The sequence below is a fragment of the Arachis ipaensis genome, chromosome B06, assembly GCF_000816755.2.
Source record: "Arachis ipaensis cultivar K30076 chromosome B06, Araip1.1, whole genome shotgun sequence".
Classification (NCBI taxonomy): Eukaryota; Viridiplantae; Streptophyta; class Magnoliopsida; order Fabales; family Fabaceae; genus Arachis; species Arachis ipaensis.
The window spans coordinates 131,014,052-131,029,542 of NC_029790.2; the positions used below are offsets into that span (position 1 = coordinate 131,014,052).

General features: G+C 33.8%; 3 protein-coding genes and 2 long non-coding RNA genes across 12 annotated transcripts in view; 3 read left to right on the forward strand and 2 right to left on the reverse strand.

The window, feature by feature from the left end:
- Positions 1,591–15,491, forward strand: part of LOC107605391 — a 36,688-nt gene continuing 22,787 nt past the window's right edge. The window contains exons 1-2 of the long non-coding RNA XR_002349461.1: positions 1,591–1,822; positions 2,094–2,312. This is a non-coding gene — a long non-coding RNA (uncharacterized LOC107605391). The remainder of the gene's footprint in view (positions 1,823–2,093; positions 2,313–15,491) is intronic.
- Positions 3,235–5,951, forward strand: LOC107605383 (subtilisin-like protease SBT4.4). The gene has a single exon (XM_016307260.2). It carries the CDS (start codon positions 3,860–3,862, stop codon positions 5,816–5,818), a length of 1,959 nt encoding a protein of 652 aa, XP_016162746.1. The 5' UTR covers positions 3,235–3,859; the 3' UTR covers positions 5,819–5,951.
- Positions 7,203–10,488, reverse strand: LOC107605382 (HSP-interacting protein). The gene is given in 3 exon segments (XM_016307259.2): positions 7,203–8,299; positions 8,302–8,325; positions 8,433–10,488. Coding segments are annotated over 3 exon segments (2,172 nt in total). The 5' UTR covers positions 10,474–10,488; the 3' UTR covers positions 7,203–8,192.
- Positions 10,412–15,414, forward strand: LOC107605394. 2 transcript variants are annotated; one of them, XR_002349462.1, is made up of 10 exons: positions 10,412–10,550; positions 10,744–11,212; positions 11,299–11,386; positions 11,693–11,755; positions 11,919–12,017; positions 12,353–12,428; positions 12,530–12,589; positions 12,687–12,795; positions 13,485–13,703; positions 14,513–15,414. It is a non-coding gene; the product is annotated as an uncharacterized LOC107605394 (long non-coding RNA). The 2 variants fall into 2 exon arrangements; XR_001612511.2 differs by having other exon boundaries at positions 10,419–10,550; positions 13,798–15,071.
- LOC107605393 (cell wall protein RBR3-like) overlaps positions 15,023–15,491 on the reverse strand; it is a 6,923-nt gene continuing 6,454 nt past the window's right edge. For 6 of the 7 annotated variants that reach the window (XR_002349459.1, XR_002349458.1, XR_002349460.1 and 3 more), the window contains 2 exons: positions 15,323–15,382; positions 15,023–15,224 (listed from right to left, as the gene is read on the reverse strand). The gene's annotated coding sequence lies outside the window, so the exon portion shown is untranslated. The remainder of the gene's footprint in view (positions 15,225–15,322; positions 15,383–15,491) is intronic. The other variant, XR_002349456.1, reaches the window with a different exon arrangement.

The window sequence follows — 15,491 nt, forward strand, 5'->3', positions numbered from 1 at the left end:
CACCGAATATATTATACTATATTTATTTGTAATTTTTAAATAAATTAATGAAACATTTTTTGCCAAACACTTAGACGATCATTATTTTAGTTGTTAAAATTTTCGTCAAAAATTGGAAAGAGTTAAAAATCTAAAAAGTGCTTTTTCCACCAGAAAATAACTGTATAACTCAAAATGTATTTTATTCTTTTATTTTTTTTTTTGGATAGAAGGTGTTTTTTCTTTATTTTTTATTTTTTTGAACATTTTTATTTTTCGGACATCTTTTTTTTTTTGGTGACTTTTTTCCGTACATCTTTAATTTAAAAAATAGTAATACTATGCTTATTTTTTAATTTAAAAACTTAGTTTATCAAAATTAAATAAAATTGTTAATTTAAATTTTAAATAAATTTTTTTATAAATGTAAATTATTTAAATAAAGTTAGATTAATTTCATTTAGCAGCTGAGAAAATAGATTCATTCAGCACAGTAGCATTGACCTTACTTTCATACTGTATCCTCTGCACAATTTCATTATATATAGGGCTGTCAAACAGACTAGTTCGGTCCATTTAGGTCCGGCCCGTTAAGCTCGCGGGCTAAACGGGCTGACCCGTTTAATCCCGCTTTATTCGCGGGCCAGAATTTTCTAGCCCAGACCGTTTATGGCCAACCCGATTGGTTAAACGGGCCAGCCCATTTATCATTTTATTTTATTTTTTGAAAAATATTTTTGACCAAAAATACCACTTTTAGGTCAAAAACCATTAAAAAAATAATATTTTTTTTAGTTGCTGGATCGGACTTTCGGGTCGGATTGGAAGAAATATTAGCTAAAAATACTACTTTTTCTAAAAAAATTAAACGGGCCACCCGTTTAGCCCGCGGGCTAGCCCGTTTAACCCATCATTTTTTCCGAGTTAATCGGGCTCAGCCCATTTAGCCCAAAATTTAAACGGGTTTAATTTTAGAGGCAAAACCCGCCCATTTAAATGGGTAAACGGGCTAGCCCGATGAGTTTAGTCCATTTTGACAGCCCTATTTATATATAAGTAGGCCAATGCTACTGTACTGAAACCAATGAATTGGATTGGATGGGATGGATAATAATTATTTTTGTTTTTATTTTTTAATTAATCTAACTTTATTTAAATAATTTATATTTATAAAAAATTTAATTTAAAATTTAAATGGATGTAAGAGGACTAAGCCAGGGAGAAGAGTTATAACACTATCCTAATATATTTATTTTTCAAAAATAATCCAGCTACAAAAAATAATTACTCAGCCCAAATAACGCAAGTCTTTATCCATTCATTGGTTTTTTGTTATCTCCCCAATCTCTTTTATTATGTTCCAATCAGTAATAACATAAGCCCACCACTTAACAAAAACCATTGGATTCAACACCCAAAAATTCAATAACTTAATTATCACCACATCACAATTATTGCTAACCTAATCTTGCATCAGTTAACATCAAGCTGGCCCACAACAGCTGCACTACCTGAACTTCTAGGTTCTAGCAGGACCTGTCTCTTCTAACCAAGACCACTCTAACACGTGTCTTCATAAAAGGATATCCACCTCCTTTTCTTACATACTGAAAAAATTTACCATCCTCACCATAGCACTACCCCACCAAAAAACGCAAAGGTTTCACATGGATTAAGGACTATTTAGCTGTTTGCTTACTCATTTACTCTCTCTCTCAGAATAACAAGCTGATTCTTCTTCAACCTTCACCACTTTCTCTTCTTCCTCTCTTCCTCCTTCTTCTCTTACAAGAATTATGCCTATTGGAAAGAGATGTGTGTCCCTCAAATATAATAACACCAGGTAATTAGTCCCTGTTATTGTAAGGTTCATTACATGATAAACTGTGTCTATTATTAATAATAGTAGTTCTTGTCACAATTAAGAATCTGATGATAATATAGGTGAGATATTTGAATTCTTTTATCATGTTTATGTTTTCTTCTTCTTTTTTCTTGTGTTGTGCTTTTATGTCAGGCAGTTGTTCTCTATTTTTCTGATTTAGGGTTTCTGATTTTCTAGTTCAGTAATATTGTTTGGTTTTGTGTTTTGTTTGATTTTGCTGAAATAATAGAGTTTGCTCCTCCTCCTCCTCTTTATTGTTTTTGGGCATTTTCTGGCTTTTCCAATATCAATGGGTAATCCAATTAGAAGTCACTTGAATTCAGAACAAATGGAAGTGCTGGGATAGCGAGTACATCTGGTTTAACAGTGAGGTGGTGGGGCTTTTATTAAATGTTTTCCCTTTCATGCCATTCAGTGCTGCTGCAATTCCTTTGTCAAATTGTTTAAGGTAACACTTCTTGCATGTTATGTTGTGTTTAGTAAGAAATGGAAATCACAATAACTTATGTTCATTGGCGTTTTATCTCGATCTAATTGTAACATATGTTTAGGAATTTATGTCATTACATTTATTCTACTATATTACTCTTATAAATTATAAATATTATTTTTATATGCACAATTAAAAATAAACAAAAAGAATTTTGTGAACAAAAAGAAAAAGCAAAAATAAAGAGATTAAGACTGACAGTCAATAAAATCCAGTTTGGTAAATCGTTTGAGAGTACTTCACCTTGTGTTTGATAGTAAAAAGGATATGAGATTGTAATTTTAGCCTTGAAAGGCTGTTGGTGCTTTTGAAATTAATTATAAAAATACTTTCCCAAACTAGCATGTGTTTTTGAAAGTTAAAAAGTCTAACCTAATCTTATATCTTAATGAATTTATAACATTATACATTAATGAATATTTGTATCTATTTTAATTTCGTGTATATAATAATTTATTAGTTAATAATATCAACGACGGTTCTGCTATCCAACAGCAGCAACAGATTCAGTCTCCCTTTCTTTTCCCTGTTCTCTGCTTCCCTTTTTTTCCCTTCCATCTTCCTTGATTCCCCCCGCTTTGTTCTCCCTTTCTTTCCCGTGTCCGTGTGTTGTGTTGTGTTGTTTTTTTTTTTAAGGGAATGGCGTTAGGCTTAATTATCTTTAATAAAATAATTTCTGAGATTAAAGTACTTAATGAATGAATAAATCGAAATTAGTTCTTAATAAGATTTTTCGAAATTTCTAGGTCTTACAATATTTAAGTCTTTTTGTAATATTAAATAAAAATTGTTTTTTATTTTTACTAAATTATAAGGGTGATTTAATAAAAGTATTGATTGATATGTATTTAAAAAAAAATTAATTACTAACATGAAAAATATAATCCATGTATTGTGTTTTAATTTGTCCATATTTTTATTGTATCGATACATAAAAATTTATCATCATACCAAAATAAACACCATTAAAATATATAAATAATTAATAGCAACCGTATTTTTTTACGAGGATTAAAAGTGTTTGATGAATGGCTAATATTTTTCTTCAATTTTAATGTTGCATAATAATTAAAAGCAATTATATATAAGAAAATTTATTAAATTACTCTTTTATCTTAGGTCTTAACCCATGACAATAATAAAAAAATTTCGTGACTCATAAATGCAGCCCAATAAAATATATGAATTTAGTTCTAATTTTAGTATTTATTATTTTATCTTATCTTATCTTTACTTTTATCTTTGGTAAACAATGCTCTATATATATTTAGTTTTACCTTCACAATTCAATCGATCAATAATCAATAAAAATTTCTTCCTCTTCTCTTCTCTTTTCTTTTTCTATTCTTTCACAATTTTATCAAAATTTATTTACGACCGAAGGAGAAAAAGGTTCAAAATCTCATTTTATTTATTTTGATCTTATCAATCAACTTTCGTTCTCTTTCAAGACATCGATTATATTAATCAAGCCATTGGATACATGTATCTAACATAGTTGAACAATGGCCAAGTATAATTTTCTTCTTTTCTTATTCGCCTATTTCATCATGAAATCCTTAGTAAGTAGTGCTGATGATGCTGTTAGGAATCTTCACATTGTATACATGAGATCACTCCCAAAGCATAATTATTCTCCAATATCTCACCATCTTAGTATGCTGCAACAAATTACTAATGATAACGATGCAACAAATCACATGGTTAGAAGTTATTATAAGAGCTTTAATGGTTTTGCTGCAATGATCACTAACCAAGAAAGAGAGAAGCTGAAAAAGATGGAAGGAGTGGTTTCTGTTTTTCCAAGCGAATCACTCAAACCACAAACTACAAGGTCTTGGGACTTCATGGGGTTCAAAGAATCGATACAGAGAAACAAAACTGCTGAGAGTGATGTTATAATCGGAGTTATAGACACCGGAATCTGGCCGGAGTCAGAGAGCTTCAATGATCGTGGTTTCGGTCCAATTCCCAAAAAGTGGAAAGGCGCATGCAAAGGTGGTGAAAACTTCAGATGCAACAATAAAATAATCGGTGCAAGATACTATCTAAAAGATCAAACTTCAGCAAGAGACTTTGTTGGGCATGGAACTCACACAGCATCAATTGCAGCAGGGAATAAAGTTGTGGGAGCAAGCTTCAATGGAATCGCCGAAGGAGTTGCAAGAGGAGGTGTCCCATCAGCAAGAATTGCTGCTTATAGTGTGTGTAGTGAACGAGATCAGTGCAGAGCTGATGCCATATTGGCTGCTTTTGATGATGCCATTGCCGATGGTGTGGATCTTATCACAATTTCACTTGGGCTCCAGGAGCAAATAACCTTTGATAATGACATCATAGCAATTGGATCTTTTCAAGCAATGAAAAAAGGGATCCTCACCATAAACTCTGCAGGTAACGATGGTCCTAACAATACAACATCTAGTGTATCACCTTGGTTGTTCACTGTTGCAGCTACCACTATGGATAGTAGAAACACTGATAACGTTTTGCTTGGCAATGGATTAATGCCTTCGGGGAAGTCAATAAATGGGTATGCATCAAATAGTGCTGAAATACTGAGTAGCACAGGCTTCATAAACAATAGTGCTCCAATTGTTGCTGAATTCTCTTCTGGAGGACCCAATATGCAAATCAGAGAAATTATGAAGCCAGACATTAGTGCTCCTGGTTTAGAAATTTTGGCTGCTTACTCACCTCTTGCACCACCTTCTCATGACAAAAGAGAGAAAAGATCAGTGAAATACAACATACTCTCTGGAACCTCAATGTCGTGCCCCCATGTTGCTGGTGCAGCTGCATATGTTAAGACTTCTCATCCTGATTGGTCTCCGGCAGCTATAAAGTCTTCTCTTATGACCACTGCAAAACCAATGAATGGAAGTGAACTCGCAGAATTCTCCTATGGATCAGGGTTTTTGGACCCAGTTAGGGCCATAAATCCTGGTCTAGTTTTTGATGTTTCCAAAAAGGACTATGTGAAGTTGCTTTGCAGAATTGGGTATAATACAATGGAAGTTCGAAAAATCTCAGGAGACAAAAGTGTTTGCCCTTCATCATCGTTTCATCATCGTCTGCCCATGGCAAAAGATTTTAATTATCCTGCAATTGCGGCTGAGATTGAACCAAGGAAACCATTTAAGATTAATTTCACAAGAACAGTTACAAATGTTGGATTCGCTAACTCTGCCTATAAGGCTTACATCCAACAACATTCTGGCATCAACATCACTATTGTGCCTAACGTACTCGAGTTTAAATCTCTCAAGGAGAAACAATCTTTTGTTGTTCATGTTGATGGAGGGAAATTTAGTGACAAAAGTGTAGTTTCATCATCACTATTGTGGAGCGATGGAACACATAGTGTAAGGTGTCCAATTATTTTACGTGTTATAAAAAAGGAAAATGCTACTTGTAAAATAAGATTTAGTCTAAGATCAGTCTTTAGCTGTTCATATAAGTAACACAATTTCATTAAAAAGGGTCTTGTTCCATGTACAAAAATAATAGTCAATACTAGCCAAGTAATTGCTAATTGTAGTCAGTGACAAACAAATTTATTTCTAACCAAATTTCCCTTTCCGTTTTTTTCTCTCACTTTTGCCTTATGTTCTGCATTTACCTTTTTTTTTTTTAATTTTCTTTATTTCCCTCTGTCGCCCTCACCCACTTACCAGTTACTACCGTGTCTTTCCCCCTTGCCTTTTCTGCGTTTTTTATTTCTATAATTCTATTTCTCTTTGAAAAAGATATTCATGTTCAGAATGACTATGTTAGTTTTAAAAAAATTTCTATTCTTTTAAAAAATAACTCTTTAAAAACTTAAAACGTAATTCCTTTACAAAAATACTTGTTCACTTAACATTTTTTATAATTTTATATGCTATAGCATTGTTGAATGTTGATTACTGTGTCAAGTCTCAAATAAGTATAATTTTAAAAGAGAAAAAAAATTCAATCCAAAATAAGTGTTCGGTTATTTTTTTTGTTATGCTTTTGAACGTATTATGTATAGATATGGATGATGAGTGTGTTTTTAAATAATATGAAAATATTTTTTTTTAATTTAAAAGTACAAATTGAAGACAGTTCTTGAAAAGTATAAAAAACTGAGGCTTCAGAGTTATGGAGTGACAAATTCAAATTTGAAGGGTTGCAAGTCGGAGCCTCCGATTTGAGGTTTTTCTTTTCTTTATTAAAGGTTGGAAAATTGGCCGACCCTCCAATTTGTGGCCTTCCTAAATCAAATTGTCCGATTTGTTTCTAGCCCTTTTTCAAATTTCACACCCCAAGATAACACACAATGAGCCAATAACAACTTGTAACAACAACAACGTTTCCTCAATATGTAAATTAAAAAGTGGAAAAGGAGAGTATATAATAAGTTAGTAACAAAGGAATACAGGATGAAAATACATACTTTTTGCTATATGACAATCATATAATGTTACAAAATGGCAATTTGGCAACCAAAATAATCAGCAAACCTCAGCTGACCAACACCTTGAACAATCATTTTATTGGTTTTTCCCTTTTTCCAACTGAAAAATTCAAGTCACGTCACTACCTTGTCAATAAATGAAATCATATAATGATATTACAACCATATAATGATATTACAACCGAAACGAATGACAACCTTACACCATAATCCCCTAATAAAAGATTTAAAAAATATACATATAACAATGCTTTCTAGAATGACATCCCAACTTCATTCAAAATTGACATGGAAATGAAAAAATAATCCAATCTCAGTAACCATCAATGAGCTATCAAAGCAGTATGGAGGGGGAGAAAATATAAAAAAAATGAAAAAAATCTCTGCAATCAAAGAGATACAATGTCATCATTGACATTATATAGATACAACTTAACAGAAAGGATTAGAAGAAAATAAAATATTGAATTATATGCACTATTATGCAATCCAACAGGAGTAACAAAGCCTTATTCTACTAGGCAGGTCGGTTATATCATGTAATCCGACAATGACCAAAAAACAAATCATCATGAATTATGTCATTTCAGAAGCCAATCCTATTTTGCAATCCCTGGTTTCTGCTTTATTCTTTCTGTTTGTGATTGATATTCTCTTATAATTTTCAATATGTAGACAACAATTACAAGGCCATGAAATTCCTCAAAATGTTTTCAGTTGGAGAAATAATACTATTCTTCCCCATAAGAAGCTTTTCAGTTAGTTGCGGAATACTTCCTAACATCTTACCAAAGCCTATTTCTCACACAATCTCCACATAAAAACAATTCAAATTTGAAATATGATGATCCTTCTCCCATAAATAATACTAAGCATGTCTTAGCTGACCTAACCTAACTGGAGTCTTATCAGTAACTCATATTGCTTCTTCAAAGAAATCTCAGGTAGTACTAAAGACAGCAGCATCAAATTATAATACAAGGAAACATGAACCTAAGCATTTGTCAACTAATCACAATTATCCAGTCAGTAATAGTTATTCTAAGGTCAATCACATGCACCCCATGTTTCCATACATGCGTCTCCAAAGCTTTGTTACTATCATTTCCACCACAAGAATACTTGTAAAAACATCTCTCAAGTTATGAATGGGAAAATTATCATTTCAACTTTGCAAGACAAAAAACACTTAATTTTCCTAGCAAAAGTAAAATGCAAATCTAGCATTTAATTACTAACGAAAGCAGAAGCATCATGCAAAGAAACTGGAGTATAAGCACAGTCTTACTTACCTGTCTTAGAGGAGGAGGAAGCCTTAAAAAATATGTAATAGACAAAACAGAAGCATTATATAATATATATGCTTCTAAACAACAACAAACTCTAAGTAAGAACACTCAAAATTGCTCCATGTCATGTAGTTTTGGAACACGCCGACGAAACAATGGTTCAAGTTGAAATGATGGAACATCAAATTGCCACCCATCATACATCTCATTCCATGCTGCACTATCTCGTCAATTTTGAACCCTGTGATTATTAAAATTTAAAAATGTGTTCTTAGTGCCCTGAAATAATTGAGACTCAAAATGGATGTGAGATGTAAACATGATGAATCATATTTTTGAATTACATACCTCCAAGTGCTGATGTATTAGAACTATGATTCTTTATCATGACACCTATGTCGGTCGAAGAAGCTCCAGCTAGTTCAAACTTTTCAACAGCAACCTCCAAGCATTCCTCCCATGTGGGTAGGCCTAGCTTATATTCCACAACAGAGCGCTCATACAACAACGTTCCCCATAAAAGATATACCTGTAACCTCATCTTTGAAGCCTGCTCTTCGGCTTCCTCCGGAGAAACATCCCGGAAAAGATTATGCAAATCCATTTTCTCTAACTGTTCTTTATATTTGTCGAATTTGGATAATCCATTCAAACGCTGCTCCTCAATCTCTTCCCACATCAACATGCCTTTCTCCATGCTATCCTCTGCCTTGTTATAGTACTGCAAAACCTCTTCAGAAGCACCAATGTCCAGGTCCTTATTGGTTGCCACCGAATAACACCAATGAAGCTTTGCTTGCTCAAACTGCTGATACCCGAGTGCAAGAAGTCCTTCATAGAAGTCGGGTTTGATTCTCACAGCCTCTTCGTATCTCGTTTCTGCTTTTGTGTACTCATTTTGAGCCCAGTCATATGCAGACTTGATACTCTCCAAAGACTCTCTTGATCCATCCTCTGCAGAGGATACACGCTTCCTCGCCCTAGACATGTGAACATTCCCCCAATTAAACAATGCCAAAGCTGCCATTTCTTGAAATTTATCTGCTGCAATTTCAAACAGTTCTTGAGCATCATCATCCGATGCAGTATCCTCCATTGCTTCGGAATATAGCTTCATTCCAACCTCGTGAATATCTAGATATGCATCAGAGTCAAACCCAACATGGTTCTTGAACAGCCTTGCAAACTGGACAAGCCAGTCCTCCACAGTAATCACCCGGTTTGCTACCGGTTCGGCTCTTTGCCTAGCTACATTCTCTATATCCTCACCTGATTTGCTAACATAAGTTGGCACCCCACTCACCATGGTTTTATCATCATAAGATGGTTCCTGTGAAGGATCCACTTCTGTAATATAAAGTCGAATTGATCCCAGCACATTACCGGAACTTTCAGCTAGCCTTAAATCAGCAACATTGGTTATTGTAACAAAATCACCTTCTCGATCCTTATACTTCACAAGAACACCCTTCAATTGTGGAAACCGATCCTTTATTGTATCCCTTATCATCCTCAAACTACAATTCACCGGCAGCTGCGCCCATCTTATATCCTCTCCAAATATGAACTTCACTGTCCTTGTAACCGGCTTTTCTCGCCGCTTAACAGGTCTTGCTTCCAAATTGTCTTTCTCGATTGTGTTCTTGACCACTTCCTTATCCTTATCCTTAACATGACTCTTCACATTCTCCTGCACATGATCCTTTTGCACCACCTCCTTGTGCACAACCTCCTTATCCTCCTCCATCTTCTCGTCACTTTTCTGGTGATGACCTTTCTTCTTCTTTAGCTTCTCCCTCACCACTTTTCGCAACCGGGCACCTAGAGGCTCTGCGATTGTAGCCAAAGCAATCTCAGTCTCATCTATAGTGATACCCTTTTCTTCCATTGTAATTCTCAGACTATCCTGGATCTCCAATGCTGTAAGGTTATTAGGCTCCCAATTCAAAACAATCCTAACATCCCTCATTGCCAAATCCAACCGATTCAACGCTGCATAGCACTTTGCCCTCTTCAACAGAGCCCTGCTATATCTAGGCGAGACTTCTAACGCCATATTGCATTCGTTGATGGCATGAGGGTACTCCCCTAGTCCCATTTGCATGTAACAGACGGCCATACTTGTGTGAAGGTGTGCAGCATCAATGTGATTCTTCGGTAGGAGCTTCAAAGCCTTCTCAAACTTCAACATGGCAGCTTCATGATCCTTCTTCTGATATAGCCTGTTGCCTTCTTCCTTGAGCTCTTGTGCCATGTTGATGAACATGGCAGTGTCTTCATCAAGGACCTTTGAGGCGCTACGGTCCATAGTCTTATTAGTAGCAGGAACCTTAGCTTCTTTTTCCTTGGGACTTTCATGATCTTTCTTTTTCCCTGTTGGCTTCCCCATAATTGGTCACTCAAAAACCAGTAAAAAAGCAAAAAATAATCTGAGAGTGCACATTCCAGCTAAAAGTTTCTTGGCAGGTTAATTTCTTATCCATTCTCTGCTTTTTTGTGCCTCTTGAATCAAATATTGGTGACTCCATTTAGTCTCATATTGATTAGTTAATTATGGTGTATGAGTGGAAGGGATTCATCCTCTTTTACTTAAATGTTAATGGTTTGATCTTCTTTTTGGAAGTTGTATTTCTCTCCTTAACGATTGATGTTAATGCAGGGAATAGTTCATGCAAAATTGCCGCATCATTGTGTCATTATGATGAAAATGATGATGATGATTGTGTGAGTATTTCTGGTCTGAGCATGCATGTTGCTGCCAAGAGTGCTTCATCAAGTGTCTTCTCTAGTCCAGTCACTAGTCCACATGGATCAAACAACAATGCACAACATTTCTTTGATCATCACACCATCAATAATTTCCTTCAACAATTCAATGACAATGATTTGAATTTGGATCATCATCATCATCACCACCACCTACCACAAGCTAATAATAACAAAAATAATGTTCATTTTTGCCCTGCTAGCTTAAGTACTGCTTATTCTTCTAATCCCAAAAATAACCATGTTGATGCACATCCCTTGCCACTTCCTCCTAGAGTTTCATCATCAATGAAAGGCCAATGGCAGAAGGGGAAGCTAATTGGTCGCAGCACCTTTGGAAGTGTTTATCATGCAACCAACCTGTATACAATTCTCTGCTCATTCTTCATCTTCATACAATCCACTAATATGCTTGATTTTATAGCTATTAATGTGTACGATTTTATAGAGAAACTGGAGCTTCTTGTGCAATGAAGAAAGTGGATATAATTCCTGATGATCCTACATCTGCTGAGTGCATAAAGCAACTAGAACAGGTAAATTACATTAACCTCTCTACACACTACTGCTTAATATTTAAGTTATATGACATTCGCTGTCCTTGTGTAATCTATAAATTGTGTGACCGTGCAAAGCTTTCTATGCATCAAAATTAAACTCGTACCGTTATACTTAAAAATATATCAGAGAATCAACTCCACATAGCACTATCTATTTGGGCCCTGACTATGGCAATTGACATTACAGGAGATATGAACTATGCCATAAATATTCATAAAAACAGCTTCAAATAGTGTAGTTAATTTTTTGACATGTTTTAGCTTATTCCATCTTTGTCTCAGGAAATCAAAATCCTTCATCAACTACACCACCCAAATATAGTGCAGTATTATGGAAGTGAAATAGTGAGTGACTTCATTAATTTTTTCTTTATTTGTTCCAAGCTTGTGGTAACACCACACATCCAGGATAATTAATATTAAGGATAATTAATATTTTGTGAATTTGTGATCATTTGTACATATATATTTAGTATGTTCATCCAGGATCAGTTAATAAATTTATTAGGGAGCATTGTGGAGTTATGACAGAATCTGTAGTTCGAAATTTCACAAGAAACATTCTATCTGGATTGGCCTACTTACATAGCACCAAGACTATCCACAGGTCATGACATTCTTTGTTCAAAACAATTTTTGTTTGTGTTGTGTTGAATGAAATCAATGTGATGTGTTTAATGAGTAAAATGTCATTTTGATTTTCAAGAAATTTTACATCGAACAATTTAGTTATTCGGATAATTAATACTCTCCTACATGTGTATCAATTCTGATAAATAGTACAAGACAAATTTCTTGTTTTAAAATTTTGATAGATTATTTTGATGTAATTGACAAGTGATTTATAAGCTGAATCTTCCTATAAAGTAAAATTGATTTTATTTTTTTATTTTTTATTTTTATAATAAAGTCTAAATTGGAACTTGTTGACTTGTTCTTTAGGGATATCAAAGGTGCAAACTTGCTTGTTAATGAATCTGGCATTGTCAAGCTTGCAGATTTTGGGATGGCCAAAATTGTGAGTTTCTTTATATACATTGTAACTTCTTTTTTGGTTTTTAGTTGTGATTGTGGTGGTCATGATATCTGAAGAACAATAATGTAATGTGCTATTTGCAGCTTTCAGGGAATTCATATGAACTTTCTTTGAAGGGAAGTCCTTATTGGATGGCTCCTGAGGTATTTCATTCATTACTCTCATCATCATCAACTATATAATATAGTGATTTAGATTAATAATAAATACAATAAATACCCCCTTTTGAATTAATTGAAGGTGATGAAAGCTGCCATTAAGAATGAATCAAATCCTGATGTATGGAGCTTAGGCTGCACCATCATTGAAATGTTGTCAAGGAAAGCCTCCTTGGAGTGACCTTGAAAGGGTAACCAAACTACCTTACTATATATAACGCAATAATTATTTACGTGAAGATGATAACTGAAATCGTGGATAAGTTACTTAACATAAATATGTGTACGTCTTAACTATCAAATACATTTTTATAAGATCAAGTATTATTTTGGTCTCTAACGTTTGAGCTGAATCCTAATTTGGTCTCTAACGTTTCAAACATTCTATTTCAATTCTAAAAACTTTCAAACGTCTTATTTCAATCCCAAAAAAAGCGTTTAAGTGAGTTCAATGTTGTCCCACCATTGAATTTGACACAAACAATTTGCATATTGAAGAGCCAGTAGCATTTGACTTCAGTATGCAAGTGATTGTCAGTAAAATCAGAATTTGGTGTTTTGTACAAAAAGGAAATTGAAGAGAAGTATTACAAGAAAGTTTTAGTTATGTTTTTCTAACACATGAAAAAAGATATAACTTAACCAGTAATGTTATTAACGTCCACATCACTTATTCCGTTCACTATTAGTATCAAATTTAATGATAGCACCACAATGAACCTCTTTAAAACTTTTTGAAATAAAATAAAATGTTTGAAACGTTATAAATCAAATCAGAATTCGACCCAAATATTGGAACCAAAATAGTACTTTATCCAATTTTCATATTAGTATTCATCTAATAACATATAGTTTTTGGATTTTTGTATTTGATGAGTAGCCATCAGCAATGTTCAAGGTACTACAGAGCACACCACCAATACCAGAGAGTTTATCAACAGTGGGAATGGATTTCCTGCAGCAATGTTTCAGAAGGGACCCTGCTGATAGACCTTCGGCAGCAATGCTTCCTAACCATCCCTTTCTCCACAATTTTCATGATCGAGATAATCCTCTAATTCATCCTCATTTAAATTTGTGTCACAAAGGAGACCAAGGAGTAAGTGCTAATCACACTTCAATTCATCATCATTCATTCATTCATAATTTATTACATTTTCAATGGAATAACAACTATATTCAATTATTTGTAGGATACTTCGTCTAGTCCCAAAGATAATACCAAAAATAGACATGATGTATTGCCAGCCTCCATGAGCACAAAGATTTTCAACAAAACTCATGATAGAAGCTTAGTGTCTATTAAGCTAGTTTGTAAAACTGTTTCAAAAGAGAAGCAATGCAATGATTTTGCAAATAGGTTCAGGGAAGTTTGTTACTTATTATTTTGTTTCCCTTACAAGTGATTTACAGCATATCATTGTTGTTAAGTTAATGTACCTGAAAATATGTTAAGCCAGTTTGTTTCTGTAAATAAGTATCAAGTCACAGAATTAGTTTGTAGGCAACTGCATCAAACATTGGTACATTAAAATGCCTTATTTTCACAAATATACTATATTAACATTGTCACACAAGAAATGTTAGTTGAGCACCCATTTTACATTACCACTACCCATATCTTCAAAGTAGGTAATACAGATTACAAAGATTTTGAATATGTTAATGCAAGTTTGAAGGCATTGTAGATTGCTGTAGGATTCTTTGTCTTAGTGTTCAATAAAACTGTTTTTAATTTTGTACCTGGTAATGTCGGTTTTGATGTGATGACAAATTTTTGAGCACTCACTATTCAACTATAAGCTGTTGCTTGAATTTATTAAAAAGGTATCATACTTTTTGTAAGAAAAAAATGTGTATACATCTTAGTAATTGTGCTTATTTTGATTGATCTTGAATTATATATAGGCTATCATCAAGCCTCAGTATGTTGACCACATTCCAAAAGCAGTGCAAGGAAATGTGGGGCAGGTGCTTGATCAGAAAGATGAGAGAGATAAGAAGGCAGAGCTTTGTGCTGATCTAGAGCTTAACCAAGTTATAGATAGTAATGTTGGTGATCTTCCTGGTGGAGAGCTCTAAAGGTTTGCCATTGCAGTTGTTGCCATCCAAAATGCAGAGATATATATGTTTGATGAACCCTCTAGTTACCTTGATGTGAACCAGAGACTAAAATCTTGTTTAGGTTTTTAGGATTCCTTTCTTGTTATAAAAAGCCAAGGCCCTCAAGATACCAATTTAACATGTCTGGAGGAATTTAATATGGAATAGATTTACACTGTTTGGGTATGCTAAATTTATCGTCATAGTTGAAGAATGATAAGACATTCTAACTTCTACCTACTTTGTAACTTTTTGATTTGTCAAGGGAAATTCTGCAATTCCTTATAAACTGAATTCAATTCTCTTGAATACATCACTAAATAAAGCAGGTGATACAGCTGATATTGTATAGTGGAACAAAATTTATCAGTACTAAACTTATAAACTGAATTCAATAACTGCACTGTAAAGTACAGTAAAGTAACGTCCCATTAAAAAAATAAGGAACAACCTCTTGCTCAGGTTCCTGCCAATTCAGAGAACTGTTCCACTACCAATGCTCTCTAACAATAGTTTGCTATGAGAAGATCAACCCTTATGAAAGATCAAAAGGTAACATCAGATCAATGAAACTCTAGATCAAACATAGATAGATAGAGATAAATATAAACTAACCTTTTTTAAATGTTTTAAATGTCTAATCCTTCCACATATAAGTTAAATAAAGGAGTATTACTAAAAAAAACGAAAATAAAATAAGTTTAAAATAATAAGGAAAAAATTATAAATTAATTAGCACTTACTATGAATCATTGATACTATGTGCTGTCCCACAAATTGTATT